Consider the following 21,098-nt stretch of genomic DNA (forward strand, 5'->3'; position numbering starts at 1 on the left):
TCCATTGGAGTTAGTGACCTCTCCAAGGGGGGTTTATCTATCTCTTGATATTCTCTAGAAGATTATGGATTGCTACATGTGAACTTACTAGAATATTTTCTAGAACTTTAATGAAATAAGAAATTGCTTACCAGTACTACATTTGAAAGATACTGCATTCGAAAAGCAAGTTTCACAATTCAATTTGAGTTTATAAAAGTAATTCAAGATATGCTTTTCAAATTATTATAAAATATTTCAACCCTTTTGAAGTTGATTGTGGAAGGTGTAATATCACATATTTTCACACTAAGTCATTTTGAGATTTTTTGAAAATTTGGCTAAGTATAGAAAAAAAATCGATAAAACCTTGATATAGGCTGACGTTTTTTTAGTCTAGGTTTGGCCCAGGTCTCATCGACAAGGTCGAAACGAGCCAATCGAAATGTAAGAAAAAGTTTTATTTTTAACCTTTAAATTCAAGCAAAATTCATGTTATTTTCGAACGAATTTCAGAAGTGAAATTCGAGTTATATATTGTTGGATGCGTCTCGAAATTCTGAGCATAACGGTATTTTATTTTTCTAAATTCAGGTTATGGTTGGCCCAAAAATTTGTGTTTTTTTCAAAAACAGACAGCATCGACAATGCAAGTCTGGATTTGGATCGGACTGGATCCAATAGATTTGATCCAAATTAATATGGATCTGAACCAAGTCCTATATTAATCTGGAATTGATCTAGCCCGAGACCCATTTGGATTTTTGAAGATGGATTTGAATCTTGGATCAGGATCCAAATCCAAATCCATGCCCAACAAAATTCCAACTTTAAATTCATTAGATACCTTTAAATTGAAATTAATTAGTGTTAAAAAGTCTCCCAGATTGATATAATAACTTTTGGAAGCTTCTGGATAATTATTTATTATTTAATATTTAATAATTAATTAATTAATTAAATTTAATTCCGAAAATTTATTTTTGTATTTGTTTAGGACTCTTAGTAGGGTTCTTAAACACTTGTGAAGAACTAAGAAGGTTTGAGAATAGATTAGAAGTCCAAATAGATTTGGACTTTGAAAAGTCAACTTAAGTGTAAAACCCTTTAAAAAAAAAATGAACCCGGGTCGGATCTGGATCCAAACCCGATAATCCCCCCTCCCTCGTGCTTATTTAAAACACGAAGAGAGAAAGGGTTTCTCATTCGAAACCCTTCCCCCCTCTCCCGCAACTCTTTGTATGCTCCCCTCTCACCTCACCCTCTCTCCCGCTGCCATCCTTCCGATCGGCAGACCTCCGACGAACCCCCGTCCGGCAACACCGCCGACCCCACTCCACCCCCCTTATCTCTCCTTGTGTGTGTCGGTGACACGCGACTGCCCCCTCCTTCGTTTGAACCCTCCCTCTTGTCAGCCCCTTTTCAGGTAACCCCCTCCCCCCATGTTTTTCTTCTTCTTCCTCGTTTTTTCGGCAGGCCAGCAGGGGCATGCCCCTACCGCCTGAGTCTTGATCGACCAGCAAGGGCAAAAGCCCTTGCCTGTCGTTCTTCGGCAGGCCGACAAGAGCGATGCCCCTGCCGCCTGAGTTTTTGTCGGTCGGCAGGGGCTAAAGCCCCTACCTGTCTTTTTTCGGCAGGGGCGACGCCCCCTTGCCACCTACGTATAGTCGGTCAGCAGGGGCTTTTAGCCCCTGCCTCCCCTTTCCCGGCAGGTCGGCGGGGGCAACACCCCCTGCTGCCTGTGATAAGACTTTTGACAAGGCCTTTGGCCCCTGCCTCGTTTTTCCGGCAAGGGCCTTGCCCCTGCCACCTGAGCATTTTCGACAAGCAGAGGCAAAGCCCCTGCCCCCGATCCTTTCTTGTCGCAGTGGAGGGGTCGAGCCCCTTGCCTGCCTCCTTGTTCGTTATTAGGGCCCTGGGTGTGGGCTCGGCCTAATAGCCGATCCCACCTCCCGCCTCTGCAGGTAGGTCTGGGCTCGGTCTAACTGTCGAGCCCACCTGCCTCCCCTGTATTGTTTATCTTTCGAGCTTTGTTCGTATATTCATGATTTACTCTTTCGTAGCTCGCACGACAAATCCCGCTCGTGCCCTGTGGGCCGAGACATACGTCACATGCACTCGGAGACGTACGCAGCGCTGCGACTCTCCAAGGTAGGGAAAAGTTGAGCAAAGGACAATGAATGCACTAAATTAAGCATTTAACATTTAAACAGAAATAAATATATATACATACATATGTATGTATATATATATATATGTGCATTTTAACTCAAGGACGCAGTTTTGCGATCCTTGTCGTTTCTTTTATGTCATTTACTTCGTTGTCTCGCTTTAGTGCACAGGCTACTGCATTTTGCATTTACTGTTTTATGTCATTTACTTCGTTGCCAAGCTTTAGTGCACAGGCTACTGCTTTTGCATTTACTACTTTATGTCATCTACTTCACCGCCGCACTTTAGTGCACATGCTACTGCTTTATGTTACTTACTTCGTCGCCGCGCTTTAGTGCACAGGCTACTGCGTTTGTATCTATTGCTTTCTATCATTTACTTTGTCGGCGTGCTTTAGTGTAGAGGCTATTTGCTTTATGCATTTACCTGCTTATACATTTATTTAACCGAGGTATGGTTTCATACTTCATGCATTGCTTACACATTTTTGCGCTCAATGCACAGTTTCGCACAATAAGGATTGCTTGTGTCTTGCAGTCACACTGTATTGTGCTCGGGCTCGCATTTTTGCTGACTTGCACTTACATAAGGAGCTAAACAAGAAATGTTTGTAGAGCAGGTAGTTAAGGAAGTTGATTGGTGTCTCGAGGAAGATTCAGAATCAATGTGGAATAAGATAGCGAATGGCATGAGAAAGGTGGCTAAGGAGGTATTGGGTGAGTCTAAAGGCGATGCACCGCTAGGTAAGGATACATCATGGTGAAACGAGGATATCAAATTAGCCATTAGAGTTAAAAGAGAGTGTTATAAAAATCTAAGTAAGAGTCGTGATAATGAGAATTTGGAGAAGTATATGATAGCAAAGAAGGAAGCTAAAAAAGTAGTTTGAAACGCGAGTGATAAGGTATATAAGGAGGTTTATGACAAGTTGGATACCAAAGAGGGCGAGAAGAATATTTATAGGCTTTCAAGGATGAGAGATAGGAAATCGAGGGATCTGGGTATGGTTAGATGTATCAAAGATGAAACGCAAAGGGTTTTAGTCAAAGATGAAGAGATTAAGGAAAGATGGAAAGATTATTTTGATAAGCTATTTAATGAAAGTCATGCTCAAGATCTTAGAGACTTCTTCATTCCTTTTCATGAGATGAATCGTGACTTAATGCGCAAGATTCAAAAGAAAGAAATTGCAGAGGCTTTGAAGAAAATGAAATCAAGAAGGGCAGTTGGCCCAGATGGTATACCTATCGAGGCTTGAAAACGCTTGGGAGAGAAAGGTTTAGAATGGTTGACAAATCTTTTTAACAAGATTTGGCAGACAAATAAGATGCCTAATGAGTGGAGGAAGAGTACTTTGGTGCTTCTATATAAGAATAAGGGTGATATACGAGATTGCACAAACTATCGTGGTATAAAACTCATGAGTCATACTATGAAACTTTGGGAGTGGGTGATTGAGTCTAGGTTGAGGAAGGTTGTCATGATATCGGAGAATCAATTTGGTTTTATGCCTGGAAGATCAACTATGGAAGTTATACATCTTCTTAGACAACTTATTGAGAGAAATAGAGAGAGGAACAAAGATTTGCATATGGTTTTTATTGATTTGGAGAAGGCATATGATAGAGTACCTAGGGACGTTCTCTGGTGGACAATGATGAAGAAAGATGTTTCTCTCAAGTACATTAGTATAATTAAAGATATGTACAAAGCATGGTTTTAAAACCCATGACTCGGAACTCGACTCGTTCTTTATTGACTCGTGACTCGACGGGTCAACTCGGTGACTCAGACCGGGTTTTGTTAACTTTTGATTTTAAAAGAAAAACAATATATAAATTATCATTTAAACATATAAAAGTTTGTAGAATGACTTAATTACTAGTGTAATTGATTAATAAGTAAAATAACATCAAGTAAAACTATATCTAACTTATAATTACTCATCTAATAGCAAGAAATCGAACAACCAAGCAAAACAATAATTCAATATTTCAATAGAAATAAGCCCTAAAGTAAAGTTACAAAGTTCATAAATATAAAGTTAATGATCATAACACAATGACAAAATCAAATTTCAAACATCCAAAATTCATCCACTTTTACAAAATATGATATCTCAATTCTCAAGTCAAGAGTCAATGACTCAAATCTCAAATAGAGGCGAAGTGCTATTATTTGGAACTTCATTTGAATCAATTCTTGAGTTGGAAGTAGAAATTAATAGCTGAATTGGAGTACTAGTGGCTGCATTTTCCCTTGCATCTTCATCTTCAACTCCATCACCACCTTCGTCATCAATAAGATTAGCTTCTTCAATGTTTTCAACTTCCATCTCCAAGTCTCTTAAGAAATCCTTCATTCAATAAAATATGACACATTTGAGTTAACATGCAATAAAGAAAGACAAAAAACTAAATTAAAACAATTTTAATCAAGTTAAAATATCAAACAAACTTTTACGGTTTTACCTCATCTCCATCTAAAACTCCTTCTTGCATGACCCATTCATCCATTGGTGTTTGCAAATATATATTGTCCAAAGAAATTGGGTTAAGACGTGTTCTCTTTAATTGCTTTTCTCTCAGACGTAAATTATAATGGACAAACACTAAGTCATTAAGTTTCTTTTGAGCTAATCTATTTCTTCTCTTAGTGTGAATTTAATCAAAGGTACTACAAATTCGTTCACATCCAGATGAAGAACATGTTTGACTAAGTATACGAATAGCAATTTTTTGAAGATCGGGGGCACATATTCCATGCATTTTCCACCACATTGTTGCATAAAGCCAAAACACACAAAAAATGAAAAGTTGATTAAAGAAATATTTTTTTGCACAACACAACAATAATGTTAAAGATAAATCACTTGGCTTATGCTCATCTCTAGTCATAACAGCTATAGAAGTACCAAAATCTGCACTTGCGTCTTCAAATAACTCAAGTTGCTTGCATGCTCTTACTCTAGCTAAAATATTTGGCTCCAACTTCTAAATACATTGAATTAAACCACGCCTTACTTCAGGATGCTTTGTGAATTACATGAAATAGTGCAAATAGTCAAATACATTAAATTGGTAATTGATAAAAGAAAGTTTATATTCAAAATTTAAAACAATTAATAAAAAGATATAAACAAATACATACCTTAGAAAATTGTGGACTATAGTGGTATTTGGGATTGAGATAGTATGTTGCTGCATGAAGAGGGTGATGAAGTTGATTTTCCCAATGATTGTCAATTATTTTTCAATAAGGTTTATATTTTTTTTCGTCATTGTCATGAATTTCTTTTATAGCCTCTTTGGCTCTATCCATAGCTTCATAAAGATAACCCATTATAGGATTTTCTTCTCCATCGACCATTATCAAAACTTTGACCAGAGGTTCTATAGTTTTAACAGTTGATTCTACGACTCTCCAAAAATTACTATTCAATATAATATCCTCCATCTCTTTTCCCTCAGCAAATGATGAATATTTTAAATTGTTCCATTCATCTGATGCCATCATTTTTCTAAGACCACTTCGATGTTCTAGCAAAGATTGGAGCATGATAAAATTAGTGGCAAATCTTGTAGTAATCGGTCTTAGAATTTCTTTCTTATTAGAAAATTGAGTCCTCATTAGGTTCAAAACAAAAGTATGATTGTAGATGAACTTCGTGATCCTTTTTCCTTTTTCCACACATCCAGCTATGCTTTTTATCTTAGAAAAATCTTCAAGCATGAGATCTATGCAATGAGCTGCACAAGGAGTCCAAAATATGGTTTTCCTCCTATCCTCCAACATCTTTCCAGTTGTTTGATAGTTAGCTGCATTATCCGTGATTATCTGTCATTTTTTAATTTTAAAACATTATTAACATACTAGACAAATTATAAATATCAATGTTTAATAGAAAATTACAAAAGAACAGAATAATATACCTTAACAACATTCTCTGCACCTACTGTTTCCACCACTTCATCAAATAATTTTAATAAATTTTCTCAATTTTTCACGATACTTGTTGCATCAACTGATTTCAAGAAGTAAATGCCCCTTGGACAATGAACCAAAAAATTTATCAATGTCCTTTGTGTTGCATCTTTCCAACCATCAGCCATAATAGAACAACCCATTTCAGCCCAAGACTCCTTGTATTCTTTGAAATAATCATCAATTTTTTTAATTTCTTCTTGTAACAATCTTCCAGAAATCTCATATGAAGAAGGCGGCTTCAATCCCATTCCTACTGAGGAACAAACTTCAATCATCTTTGTAAAGTAAGGAGAATTCGTTGCGTTGAAAGGAATGGTTGAATGATAAAAAAATCTCGCAATAGTTGAACATAACCTAGCTTTTTTATCCAAAGCTGCTTTTATTCCAAGTTGTTTCATTGATGGAGACCCAGCCTTCACTTGAACAAAAGCATCAAGATTATGCTTTGGGGCATCATTCATTAATTTTTTTCCCTTTATATATCTTTTCTCAGAAGACTCATAACTTTCATCTGACAAGTCCATATCATTATCATTTACTTCAACAAAGGAACCAATCTCATTTACAATATTTCTCTTATATAATTTGTGTTCCTTAAATGACTCCAAATTCTTACAAATTTTTTTTCTTACAGATTCTTCGACTTTGTCACATGGTTTCACCTCTCCTTTAATACCAGCAAGATGATACTTAAGTCTATTAATGCCACCACTTGTTTGTTTTGTACACCAAGTACATTGTACCCTCTTCTTTTTCTTATCAAGTGGTAAACCAAAATCCCACACAGGGTCCTTTCCTTTAGTGAATGCTATTGGAGTCCTTGAAGATCCTTCTTCTGACATTTCTTTAATGATTTGATAAATCTAAAACTTTTAAATTTGAAAAGTTAAAAACATACGTACAGTTAGTAGATTATGCACAAACCCACCAAGGAAAGTTAAAAACATAGTGTCATACAAGTATAAAACTAAAACTATACATGGTACACTACATAATGCACACAAACTGAACACCTATGTCACATGGGTGGGGGTGCGGGTGCGGGTGCGGGTGCGGGTGCGGGTGCGGGGATTCGGCACTTCCAAAAAACCCGGGCGCGGGGGTGCGGCAGGGGCAAAAATGTATATATATATATATATATATATATATATATATATATATATATATATATATATATATATATATATATATATATATATATATATATATATATATATATTGTATATGTATGGTAGTTGTTAAGGTCCATGACATTTATGCATGTTAGCACGTTCACCCCAAAGATGAAAGTGATGAGTTGTGGAGCCTGATTCATTGTTTTTGCCCTTGCAGGAAGGGGGGTCCGGGGGCTCCCCCCGGCGCGGGTCCCGGACCCCCCTTCCTGCAAGGGCAAAAACATTTTTTTTAATTCCGCAGCCCATTTCATAGGGCAAAATTTTTTTTAAAAAAAAAATCCAAAAAAAATGGACAAAAATGACCCTGGGTGCGATCAACGCACCCAGGGTCGGGTTGACCGCGTCGAGTCGCGTCGACGCGGGTGCGGCACCCTGCTAGCCGAATCCCTGTGACATAGCTGAACACTGTATATGCTCATCAGCATAAGCAAGTTATCATTTTTTTTTTACTATTAACACTAGCACGATCAAGTTATCAACAACAAAAAAAACCATTAGTGCATGCTTCGTTGCCAAAAAAATAAATAATGGATCCATGCTAATTTTTTTTGTCAAATTTGTTTGGTTAAAATAGCGAAAGAAATGATGGCATATTATTTCACAACTTCAGCAGCCTACATCTTCAACAGTGAGAATAAAGCAAACCCAATCTTGGCTGCATCTATCAAGGATAAGAACAAGAAATATGCAATGCTATTGATTTATTTACAAACTACCAAATAGCCACATTGAATTTCTCCAGAATATGATGGTGAAAAAAATAAACAAAAGCCTTCAAAGAAAAGTGTCCACAGAAAAAGAAGAGGTCTACAACATTGACATACACACAAGCAGAAAAAATAGAACTGCATCTCTTATATAAACATAGATAATAGAAATGTTCACAACGATATTTATATATTTGACAGGCTGCTATTCAAAATGGAAAAAAGTACCCCTGGTGATGTACAATTTATGTAACCATGTGGAAGTTCTCAATGCAAAAATCCAGTGAACTTGTCATATATTTATTAAAGGCTGAGGAATTTGACTTGCAGTATTTGTGTGTCTGTGCCTAGTTTTCAATGTGTATTTCAGTGTGCAGGGACAACAATTCAGCTCCTGAAGTCATCAGAATTTGGTGTGGAGAAAGCAAGAACGTGATGTAAAAATGAACACCATTAGGTCCAGTGTCAAAATTTAACAGTTTGATTGGATGGAAACTTGGTGCTGCAGCAACATGGTTGCACTGTCACTCAAACATCTAACTTTGATTTAGATGGGTGATGCTCTTTAATTATTAGGCACGCTTGATCAAGGCACCACACCATTAGTTCGTGAGTCAAATTTTAATTGTTTAGTTGCATCAAAACACGCATGTTCCTGAGTTTATCTTTTTCCTTTGCCTTCAGAACTTCATTTGTTTAATCTTTAAGGACCACCAAGTAACTTGGTACGCCTATTACTCAGCCACGCGTTTTTGCCTCGTTTTCATGCTCATGGATTGAGGGGGGGGAGATAGTAGAGCAGAACAGGATGGCCTTGAAATGCGTCCAAAATTATTTGCTCTTTGTTGACACCTCAAGTTTTTCTCGGGTTATCAACCAACTGTCGTTACCCTGTGAGGCGTACACTTCAAGTACTGAGGCGTATACCTCGCCTGTGAGGCGTACGCTTCAAGTACTGAGGCGTATGCCTCACCTGTGAGGCGTACGCCTCACAGGCGATGTCGCAGCAGACGAAGGACCACCTTGAATCCTTTACAAAACTCGCCGAAAAATCTTGCCGGAAATTATCGCAGAGGCAGAAAGAAACACAAAAGGGGAAAAATTGAAAAACATACCTGGTGGCATCGAAAAATGTCGCCGATGGACTATTTTTGCTGGAGAAGACACGTCGGAGCTGCGACAATGCCTTATATTCACCGTCGATGTGCCTTCGTCGGCGACTTGGCATCACTGTTCACGCCGGAGTTAATGTTCGCGATGCAAATACAAAACGAAGAAAAATCCCACACTGTTCACGTCGGCGTCACTGTTCACGCTGACGTCACTGCTCACGTCGGAAACTCCTTTCCGGCGTCGCTTTTCTCGTCGGATGGCTGGAGCTGCAGCCACAACTTCTCGGCTTTTCCTCTCTTCAGTCGAGGGTTAAACGCAATGAACAGTGAAAACCTAAAGGGTTTTCACATTTGTTAACAATTTAATGGGTAAAATAATTAATATTGCAAAAATGCCATTAAAACAAACCGTCCAAGTTGTCCGATTATTTTTTACCAATGACTCGTCCCAAGTCGCGCGAGTCCTCCAGCGAGTTTTGTAAATCTGAAAACGACAGACCTCGCCCGAGTTCTACGTGACTCGTGACTCGGCCGAATCATGTCGAGTCGAGCTGAGTCATGCCTGAGTCTTGGCCACCCGAGTATGCCTTACCGGGTTGACCCGCTGGAGGGCCAAGCCGAGCCGAGTCAGCCGAGTCAACGAGTTGACTCGGCGAGTTTTTAAACGTTGGTACAAAGGAGTAGTAACCAATGTCCGCACTTGTGGAGGGGTGACAACCAATTTTCCTATAACGGTTGGGTATCAAGGATCTGCTTTAAGCCCTTTCCTATTTGCTATAGTGATGGATGAGCTTACGAGATCAATTCAAGAAAATGTGTCGTGGTGTATGTTGTTTACTGATGATATTGTTTTAATTGATAAGTCTAGAGTTGGGGTTAATGCTAAGTTAGAATTATGGAGACAGACATTGGAAGCAAGAGGTTTTAAATTGAGTAAGAGTAAGACAAAATATATGGAATGTCGGTTTAGTAAGCAACGAAATAGTGATGGGAATGTAGTGAAGCTTGGTGAGCAAGAAATACTGGTGGATGATTGTTTCAAATATTTTTGATCTATCATTCAAAAGTATGGAGAAATTGAAGGAGATGTAAATCATAGGATAAAGGTTGGATGGATGAAATGGAAAAGTGCAACTGGAGTGTTGTGCGATCGTAGAATGCCATTGCGGTTGAAGGGAAAGTTTTATAGGACGACTATTAGACCCGCTTTACTATATGGTACGGAATGTTGGGCTGCCAAGACACATCATATTCAAAAAATGAGTGTAGCTGAGATGCGGATGCTTAGATGGATGTGTGGAAATACAATAAAAGATAAGATTCAGAAGGAGGAGATACGTAAGAAGGTAGGTGTTGCACCCATTGAAAATAAGATGAGAGAGAATCGTTTACGGTGGTTTGGACATATTCGGCGAAGGCCTAATGATACTCCAATTAGAAGGATGGAGAAATGGGAAAATATATTAATTAAAAGAGGTCGGGGTAGGCCTAGGAAGACATGGATGGAGATGATAGGAAAGGATATGAATGCTTTGAACCTCACCGAGGACATGGCATTGGATAGAAATGATTGGAGGAGAAGGATTCATGTGGAAGACCCAAAATGATTCTCTTTTTTGGTTCATATCGCCGACCCCAATTGTTTTGGGATGAAGGCGTAGTTGTTGTTGTTGTTGGACAAAAATAGACTCGATCAAAGTTGATCGAGTCTAAAATGTGGACGGACTCGGCCACGGTGCGTTGACCGAGTCCGACACTTAGTTGATCGTGTCCACCCCGTGTCCGTGTCCGCACCCATGTTGGGGCGTGTCGACGCGGGTGCATCGACCTTTTAGCCGAGTCTATGTGACTTAGTGTATAGGTCATCCTTACCAACAATTAGTCTTCACATGATCCAATTTCCTACATGTGGCAAGGTGCAATATTGCACCCAAAAATGATTCCCAGAAGTGGCATATTAGGAAGGGGCAGACCAAGCATAATTCGCATGACCTTGTTCACGTGTAGTCCCAGTCACAAGAACATCATGGGCATCACCTTTGGCCCTGTTCACATTCGCTGCAAGACTAATCATACTGCAGCAACTTGGGCCTCAATTCTTAAGAAGCACAGTTTGAAGGGTACTTGAAAGAAAATGATATTCTAGCTCCAAACCGTTAAGTGTCTGTTGTATCTGATATTTGTCTAAGATCCCGAATCCCATCATACCTAGTAGATCCATGATACTCTTCATCTTATTCCGGTACTCCATGATTGTCATCGTTTCCATCATAAGACTCCAGAACTCTCTTTAAATACATAGAATTTCCTGAGAATGTGTGATGTGATATAAGCAAGTGTTTGGTCCTTTTCATTAAACAACAAAGTTAACAAACATATTCAGGACTTCTAAAGTGTGGATGATAGAACATCTCCTTTGTCATCCTTTAATTCACACAATATGTATTCTAGTGGGATTGAGACAGATCCATCCAGATACCCCAAGAGACTTTGACTCCTATGAATGGAGCTATTTTCCACTTACAAGTAAGAATTTGTACTTTCAATTATAACCGAATAAATATCAGAGTCAGCACCAGGCATGTCCTGCTCTTTTCTTTTTGTAGACAAGAATAGCAAGAACATGACTATACCTAAGATTCTCATATCCAAAATGAATGACCCAATGTTTCCCCATGATATTAAAATGAAACCAATGTGTATTTGTTGATACACACACACACCACGAGAGAAAATGAGAGATTTTTCAGACCTGAAATATTTTAGCAGATCGAAAAAGAAAAAAATATGACTAGGAATCAACAATGAATTACATTACAGAAACCCAACAAGAAAGCAAATGAAGAAAAGAATAGGGTTTATGTGATAAGAAAAGGATTTAACATTCATGAAAAGGACATGAGGAGCAAGATTTTTGGAATCTTGGAAGGAAGAAAGGAGGACAGATCTCTCTAAACATACCAATAATAGATCTGAACTTTGATCCTTGCTCTGATATCATCTTGTTTTTCAGTCAAAACGCATAAAGAGAAGATGATAGGGCTAAAAGAGCATGATTCCCAACATGGGTTAATTAAATTTTTTCTTTCCTTATAACTGTTACATGCGGTAATATTCCATATCTTCCGCTGACAAGTATAAAGCAGTCAAAATGACATAAATACCACTGATATTACAAATGAATACAATAAACTAAATAAGGTACAAAAATGACATAAAATAATAATATAAATGCAACCACTTGTTCTAAATTTCTAATATATGGGAACTCTTGCATCAACAAAATCATACTTTGAAGTTCCATACACTCCCACAAGGAAAAGCAAAGATGTCAAATAATGCATAAAACATGGCTAACCATCTATTACCATTAACAAAGATATTTGGAAAACTCCAACTTATGTTCACGAGGATTTACACCTTAAAAAACATGACTGTGACAAGCTACAAGATGTGCCAAAAAGAAAAAAGCAGCATAATGCATGTTAGAAAAGAACAAAATATTTTAATACTCAGGTATCACCATTTATCATAATATTACATGTGGAGGAGAAACAGAATTTCAAAATTTCATGCCTTTATAGAGGAGTCACTCAGTAGCAGCTCTTCAGCAACCAGCTCAAACTCAGAGAATGGATAATCAGCTAATCCAAAACTCAAGCAGCCTTCATTTAGTAGCCTGATTTGGCCCCTCACCTTTACAAATGGAAAAGCTAAATGTGAATTGGAATGTCAAAATTATTTTATACCAAACCTGTGCATCAATTTTATCTTCTCTGAATCATATTTTTTAAGTATCGGAATACAAACTTTAATGAATGAAGCTAAGAATAGAAGGTCACATCAATGAAAGGCAGCATTAATGCAAGACCAGGAGAAGCAGTAGGCAGTTAAAGATCAGGCCACTAATCAACAAAGAAAATTAGGACTGTTACAAAGAAAAGTTATCCTTGCTGCATCAATGAAATCAACAAAGACAAAGTTCAATAATACAAAACCATATCATAATAAGTTGAAGAGAACTTTTTGTCAAGTAAGATATCTGGAGCTTGTAGAAGCAAGTAATTGGGATTGCCAATAATCCAATAGAACAATCAAATAGGGAAAAGATTCTTTCTCATCAAACAATAGATCACTATGTACAATCAAGACAATCTTTTAAACTAAAATTACCTTTATAAACCGCAATTCAACCACTAGACATATCAATACCCACAGAAACTCGAAAAGGAAAAATATAAGTGCCAAACAAAATAACAACCTCAAAGTCTCAAATATTAAGAATCCTTCTCAATGATATAGGGTTAAAACATACGATCAATCATCTGTTTGTGGAAGGTAAAGTATCAAATTCAGTTGCCAGCAGAAACAAGCATGAGCTTACAAGCAAGGCATCACCCCTTGCGCAAGCCAAAGCGTGGAGACTCCCTGGGAGAAAAGGGGTAAGCCCACGGAGTTTTCTGCTGCCAGGAGAGTGACCGTAAGTATGGCAGGCAAAGCCAATGCGGCTAGGTCTCTGATCCTGGGGTGGGTTCTTCATATAAATATCAAAAAAAAAAAAGAGCTTACAAGCAAGCATTATCAAGATATCAGAAGAAGATGAACTTCAAAAACTTGATTGGCTAGCGAAAATTGGATGACTTAATATCTTAACTGCAAATAACAGTAGAAATTTACAGCAAATCCCAAGATAAGAGTAGATAAGTGACCACAATAACCTAGGTCTAGAAATTTATTGCAGTCATATGCAATCTAGCACTAGAAAAACAACTGTTAAACACATTGATTTGCTGCTTAGCCAATTAAATGTCATGTATTTAAGTGTGGATTGGCTTTTATCAAATAAGCCAGCCTGGAACATGAACAAAAAGAAAGAACCTAGTTTGATGAGTCAGAGTGTAACGTCTCAAAATCCAAAACTTTAAATTTTAGGAAAATTTTGAAATTTTTACAATGAATCCTTTTTTAGAGTTGAAAAATGATAGTTCAGCGAAAGACAATGTTAGAAAAGAACAAGTCGACAGACCTTGGCGGATTACAGGCAAACTTCCCTTTTCAACACTTCAGGTTCGTATCACCATGTATTCATTTAAAACCATGTAGATTCAAAAACAAGATTTTATATAGAAAGAGTTATTGCAAAGAAACTCTTATATAAATTTACAAAATGTGCTCATGACCAAACAACAAAGAAAGTGGATTCTTGATATCATCGCATCATCCCACCATCGCATGCAGCAGCATCCTAATCGTTACTTGTATCCCATAAAACGGGTAAGACTCATGAAAGTCTGGTAAGTGCATTTATATCAGACGTCAGAACAAGACTAACATATGCATTAACACATTTCATAACATCCAGTTTCAAGAGAAGCAAAGTAAACATAATAATCTTATTTTGATAATTACGACCTACGGGTACTCACAAGACAATATGTAGAAACAATTGAGATTGTTTGGAGGTTTATTATTCCATGTATTTTGATACCCTGAACGACTAGCCGAATCCGCTTCAAAAGGGACGGTTTAATGACCAAGAGAGAATTCTTCAGAGGCCACTTGTAACCAGGGGATTCATCTGAACTTTTGCATAAGTCAAAGAGATCTATCACCTAGGATAATATTTAGTAGCCCAGTCCCCTAACTCCGATAACTGGGGACACCGAAGCATTGTGAATCGAAGAGCATAGTTGTTAACAATTTGTCCATCAGATTTTGTACCTCCTATCCTCTCTCTTGATAAAACAAAAGGATGAATGCGTACGTCAGGTCTTATTTTATCTAACAACTCATTAATATGCTCTGTTCTATTAAACCAAATCGAGCATCTTGCCTATGAGGGGCCCTTATTTATTTATGTGATTTTCTTTTAATATGGTGCATTTGTTGCACCACAAGGTTATTCTAAACCTCCAGTCTTTTCATCATCATACTAGCATGTCATGCATGTCCAATAGTACTATAACGATGAGAAAGAAACCCAAATACAACATTGAAAATCACAATATCCCGTGCCTTAGGCTGAGGGTATCAGAGTCATTCCGAATACAAAAAAGGACCTGACGTACGTATCACTCAAGGCTACGTAGTCGAAGCCTTTTCATTATGTTGATTCGAAGAGAAAAACTCAATTGTGAATTCATAAGTCATGCCAATCTCAACTTATTTTACAGTTCGAACCAGATTGGAAAGGTGTTTAGAAGAACCCTCCAACGTTAGGAAGTTTGTCTGATAAGCACGAATGCGACAACATTGATACATGTGTGCATGGGAGCCTTGCTTTATACTTAGGATAAGCTATATATGAAATTCTGGATATCGCAAATATGTGTATGCAAAACACTCATTTTTTTTCAGAGATATCGGGGCACGCAAACTTGAAACCTCACATAAAAAATTGAGTTTCAGCAAGGATTGCACAAATCTGTGTCTTTAAATAAGCAAATGATGACATAATATAAAGTAAGCAGGAGTACGCAACTACGTACTCTATATAGATGTGTGCGTAATTGAAATAGCGCAAAAGTATGCAAAATTGTGTACTTGTATAATTATATATGTATATAGGATACATATATATTAAAGCAGAAGCCTATGTATATTACAGCGCGGCGGCAAAGTAAATAGCGTAAAGCAAGGTCTGGTGTGTGAAACCACACATCGGGCTAAATAAATTGCATAAGCAAGGCCTGGTGTACGAAACCGTACATCGAGCTAAGTAAATTGTCTAAAGCAGGAGCATGTACACGTTACAGCGCAGCGGCAAAGTAAATAGCGTAATGCAGGACCCCGTGTACGAAACCATACATCGGGCTAAGTAAATTATGTAAAGCTGGAGTGTGTGCACGTTATAGCGCGGTGGAAAAGTAAATGACGTAATTAAAATGGGGAAAAGAATACGCAAAATTGCGCTCTTGAGTCAAAAGCATACATATATAAATATGTATATTTTATGTAAATATAATATATATATCATAAATGTTTCTTTGTCAGCATCGAGTGCAACTTTTCCCTATCTTGGAGATGGTCTGAATCTCTAACGATTATGAGCGTAGGTTCTTAGAAGCTTGTGCCTCGATAAGTGTGTCTCATCTGTTGCGTCGATGTGGTGCACTAAAAAAGTTTTATCATACTGTGAATGATGTAACAATCTTAGTTTAATAGAATCTTAATTGACGATTGTGTTGAAGGGATCGAACCTGAACCCAGTTCGAGTCGACCGGATTGAGCTGGATTTTGACTTTGTTAAAAAGGGGGCACATATACCGAGTCGAGGTCGGTCGACTATTGAGCCGAGATCGATTTTCAACCGAGCCAAACTTGATCCCTAATCGACTAGGGACCGAGCTGAACTCAGTTGGGCCCGAGCTCAACTCGGTTTTGGTCAAGTCTAAGGCAGCAGCACTCGTTGTAAAACCCACAGTTAAAAAAATACTGTATCGGACCCTGGCCGGGTCGGGTCCGGACCGACCCGGACCCGTCATCGATAGGGTGTTAAAACCCGACACAGGAGAAAGGGTTTTGAGAAAACCCTTTCCCCTATGCACCGCAACTCCCCCCGCGCCTGCGACCCGATAAGGGAAGCCAATCGAGGCTTCCCCGATTTTTCGCCCCTCGAGCTCTTTAAGAGCACTGTAGGGAGGGCGAGGGGAGGCACGCCTCTCTCTCTCGTCGCCCTTCGCTCCCATCGTGCTGACCTCCTCCTTCTCTGTGCACGCCACCAGCGTCGCCGTCGCTGCGACCCACGCCGATCAACGACGCCGACCACCGTCGTCGATCTCCTCCCAGGTACGCCCTCTAATCCTCCCTCTTCTCCTCCCTCTTCAACCCCCCCTCTCTGTCACCTCGTCGGGAGGCCGACAGGCGACGCACGGCCCCTGCCGCGCCCTCCCGCCTCTCCTGTGTCCATCGGAGGCCCGACAAGTGGCCTACGGGGCCCCTGTCGTCCCCTTTTCTCTCTGGGGGTTCGTCGGAGTGTCGGCAGGGGACCAATGGCCCCTGCGACACCCCCCTCTCCCCTGCGGGCGATCGAGCAACCGACAGGAGGTCGGTCGTCCCCCTGTCACCCCCCCTCTCCTCTGTGGCCTGCGAAGGGGTCGGCAGGAGGTTGGTGGCTCCTGTCGCCCCGGTCTCTCTCTCTGGCAGGGGTTAGTCCCCCTGCCGCCTCTCGATCTCCGGTAGGCAAGGGCAGTGGCCCTGCCGCTTCCTGTTTCCCGGCAGGCAGGGACTCGCCCCCGCTGCCTCTAGGGTTTTGGCACGTAGGGGTAATGCCCCTGCCGCCTTCCTATCTTGGCTGGCAGGAGCGATGCCCCTGTCGTCCTTTGTTTTGCTGGGCAGGCAGGGGCTCGCCCCCTGCCGCCTCTTGGTTTCTGGGAAGGTAGGGGATATCCCCCTACTGCCCCCTTGGTTCTCGGCACGCAGGGGCTTGCCCCCTGTCACCCCCATCCCGATCTCTCTCTCTCTCTCTCTATTGGCAGGGGTTGGCCCCCTGCCGCCTCTCGGCTGTTGGCAAAGGTTGGCCCCTGCCACCTTGTTGCTGTCGGCAGGGGCTGGCCCCCCTGTCGTCCCGTTGCTGTCGGCAGGGGCTGGCCCCCTGCCATTTCGCTGTTGTCGGCAGGGGCTGGCCCCCCTGCCGCCTAGCTGTTTTCGACAGGGGCTCATCCCCTATCGCCCCGTTGTTGTCGGCATGCAGGGGCTCGCCCCCTGTCGCTTTTCTGATTTCGGCCAACAGGGGCACACTCTTGTTGCCTCTCTCTTTTTCGATCGACAGGCCTGACTTTCTATTCTTCGCATGATAATTAATGTAGCGATCAATACTCACACTTTTGCAGACTTCGCATCGAACCCCGCTCTGGCTCCGCGGCCTGAGCCTCGTATCATCTACACCTGTAGACGCACGCAGCTTCACGACATCCCGAGGTAGGGGAAAGTCGCACGAGGATTTTGATGAATGAAATAACATATAAGATTTTTGAGATAGAATAGTTATTGTACATACTTGCTTATCTGAAGAAGTATTCAACTTATGATTGTCTGGTCAGTGTTTTTCTCGTTCTTATCCTTTTGAAATTGCATGCTTAAATGTAAACTCTATGGGTAGACTCATTCTAGCGAGAATCGAATAGTTTAATTGGCATAAATGCTTACCGGTAGGATTACTTAACTTGTGATTGTCTGTTCTGCGTTTCCTCATGCTTATTCTTTTGAAATTGCATATTTAACGTAAACTTTGTGAATAGACTCATTTCTGAAGAGAAACTCACTGCAATTGTTATTGTAACCGAACCTTAAGGCAGGTACGGTATAAATTTTACGAGAGGTCATGAAGTACCTTGAAGTGGGAAATCAACACTTTATTGATATAGATGAGATAATGTCGGCCTCCACAAGCCAATTGCTCAAAGATCAATACATGTCATGTATGAACCAAATGAATCATAAAACATTTATTGTTACCCTCTCATCGTAGTCGTACCTCTAGGAAGGTACGATCATACTTTTGGACAAGTGTGTCCCATGTGTGTTACGATGGTTGGATGATGAGGTTGTAGCAACCTCGATGCATACATTTAACACAATGCTGAGATCACATAAATGGTGACAACTCGCCTTCACAGGCAAGATGCTCGAGTGGGTCTATTAGACCAGAGCATGTAGAATGGGGTGGCGGTTAAGAAACCCCCGTCGTACTCATTCGATCTTCTCGGTTCATCAAGGGAGAGGATGGATGGTACAAAAACTCCGATGGACAGGTGGTTAACAACCACCCCACGGGCAAAAGACTCGGCTTCCCCAGTCATCGGAGTTAGGGGAATTGGGATTACCATAAATTATCCTAGGTGGTAACTCCCAAGTACTTCTGCAGAAGTTGGATGCATCCATGGGTCACGAATGCCTTTGGGGATTTACTCTCTTCCCCTTAGGAGCGGACTCAGTCAGCAATCCGGGTTAATGAAAACACCTGACATAATATACCCCCGGATCGGTCTCGGTTGTTTCTATGTTTCGCGTCTGTGCGTACCCACAGGTCAGTTAATATCAGAACTTAAAGAATATTTGTTTGAATAGTTGTAGATGATTGAGACTTACACTACTTAAAATGCTTCAAACAATAGCTCTTTGCACATATTACACTTGTTAGAATAGATTATAATTGCATTGATTGTTTTAATATAATAACTGCTTATCTCATGAATGTCCTGTTTATTTTCATTCTACTTATCTATTCGTGCACCTACTGGTTTGTTATAAAACTGACACATTTCATGGGCAGGTGAGGAGTAGGACTTCACAGGCGGCCGATGGCGTGGTGCAATATGGCTCAAGATTTCTCTTTTTTCTGCTGGCGGCTTGGCTCTGAGTCTTTTTAAGTTTTTCTTTAGATTATTGAATTTTGGGAAAACACTCATTTTGTAATAAAACTCCGCCTGTGTAGTTATACACTGCCGGTCCCAAGCCCGAATAAAGGAGGAGGGTTGCGGTAGGCCTGTGACAGCCAGCATAAAAACTTTGTCATATCCTATGAAAATGAACCAATATGAGAATTTCGTTGGGGCGTTCCCTACTGAGCGACGCGCTGTACTCTCTAGGCCCGGAGGCAGTGATAAATGTGCAAGGGTTGCTAGGTCGTCGCCCAGAAGCGACGCGTCACACCGGCGCCCGGGTGTGGTGTCAAATAGGCAAGGGTTCCCTCACTTTGTTGGACGGGTGGGGGTAAAGAAGTTAGTCCAAGACCATAAAATTAGGTTAGTCACTTGGAACATAGGGTCTTTAACTGGTAAGTTGGTAGAGTTAGTAGATGTTATGTGTAGGAGAAAGATTGATATTTTATGTCTTCAAGAGACCAAATGGGTAGGTGAGAAAGCTAAAGTGATAGAACCTTGGGGATATAAGATTTGGTATACAGGAATAAATAGGAATAGGAATGGAGTAGGGATTGTTATGAGTCGTCAGTTTATAGATAATGTAGTTGAGGTCCGTAGGAAGGGTGATAGAATTTTACTTATTAAATTAGTATTAGGTACGGATATTATTAATATTATTAGTGTTTATGCACCTCAAGTAGGTTTAGATGATTCCATTAAGCATCAATTTTGGGAAGATTTAGATGGAGTAGTACAAGAGACATCTTATGGAGAAAAGCTTTTCATCGGCGGTGACCTTAATGGACATATAGGCATTAGTAGGGATGGATTTGAGAATATCCATGGAGGCTATGGTATAGGAGAAAGAAATGAAAGTGGAGAAAGGATTTTAGATTTTTGTTTGTCCTATGATATGATCTTAGCAAACACCTGGTTTAGGAAGAGGGAGTCTCACCTAGTAACATTTAAAAGTGGGGTTAATACGAGTCAGATAGATTTTTTCCTACTTAGAAAGAGAGATAGGGGTTGTTGCATCGATTGTAAGGTTATACCAGGAGAAAGTGTAGCTACACAACATAGAGTCTTAATTTTAGATCTTAGAATTAGACAATGCCGCAAAAGGGATAGACATAGGATAGATCCTAGAATTAAGTGGTGGGCACTGAAAGGAGCTAAACAAGGAATGTTTGTAGAGCAGGTAGTTAAGGAAGTTGATTGGTGTCTCGAGGAGGATTCAGAATCAATGTGGAATAAGATAGCGGGTGGTATGAGAAAGGTAGCTAAGGAGGTATTGGGTGAGTCTAAAGGCGGTACACCACTAGGTAAGGATACATCATGGTGGAATGAGGATGTCAAATTAGCTATTAAGGTTAAAAGAGAGTGTTATAGAAATCTAAGTAAGAGTCGTGATAATGAGAATTTGGAGAAGTATATGATAGCAAAGAAGGAAGCTAAAAAAGTTGTTCGAAACGCGAGGGCTAAGGTATATAAGGAGGTTTATGACAAGTTGGATACCAAAGAAGGCGAGAAGGATATTTATAGGCTTGCAAAGATGAGAGATAGGAAATCGAAGGATTTGGGTATGGTTAGATGTATCAAAGA

General features: G+C 40.0%; 1 protein-coding gene across 1 annotated transcript in view; it reads right to left on the reverse strand.

Moving 5' to 3' along the window:
- LOC149845344 (uncharacterized) overlaps window positions 1-21,098 on the reverse strand; it is a 198,976-nt gene that overhangs the window by 135,959 nt on the left and 41,919 nt on the right. Inside the window, exon 5 of the mRNA XM_089995708.1 lies at window positions 12,709-12,828. Within this exon, the coding sequence (XP_089851834.1) occupies window positions 12,709-12,828 (120 nt within the window). The remainder of the gene's footprint in view (window positions 1-12,708; window positions 12,829-21,098) is intronic.

The sequence above is a fragment of the Nuphar pumila genome, chromosome 2 (assembly GCF_984573655.1).
Source record: "Nuphar pumila chromosome 2, dmNupPumi1.hap1.1, whole genome shotgun sequence".
In the NCBI taxonomy this organism is placed as follows: Eukaryota; Viridiplantae; Streptophyta; class Magnoliopsida; order Nymphaeales; family Nymphaeaceae; genus Nuphar; species Nuphar pumila.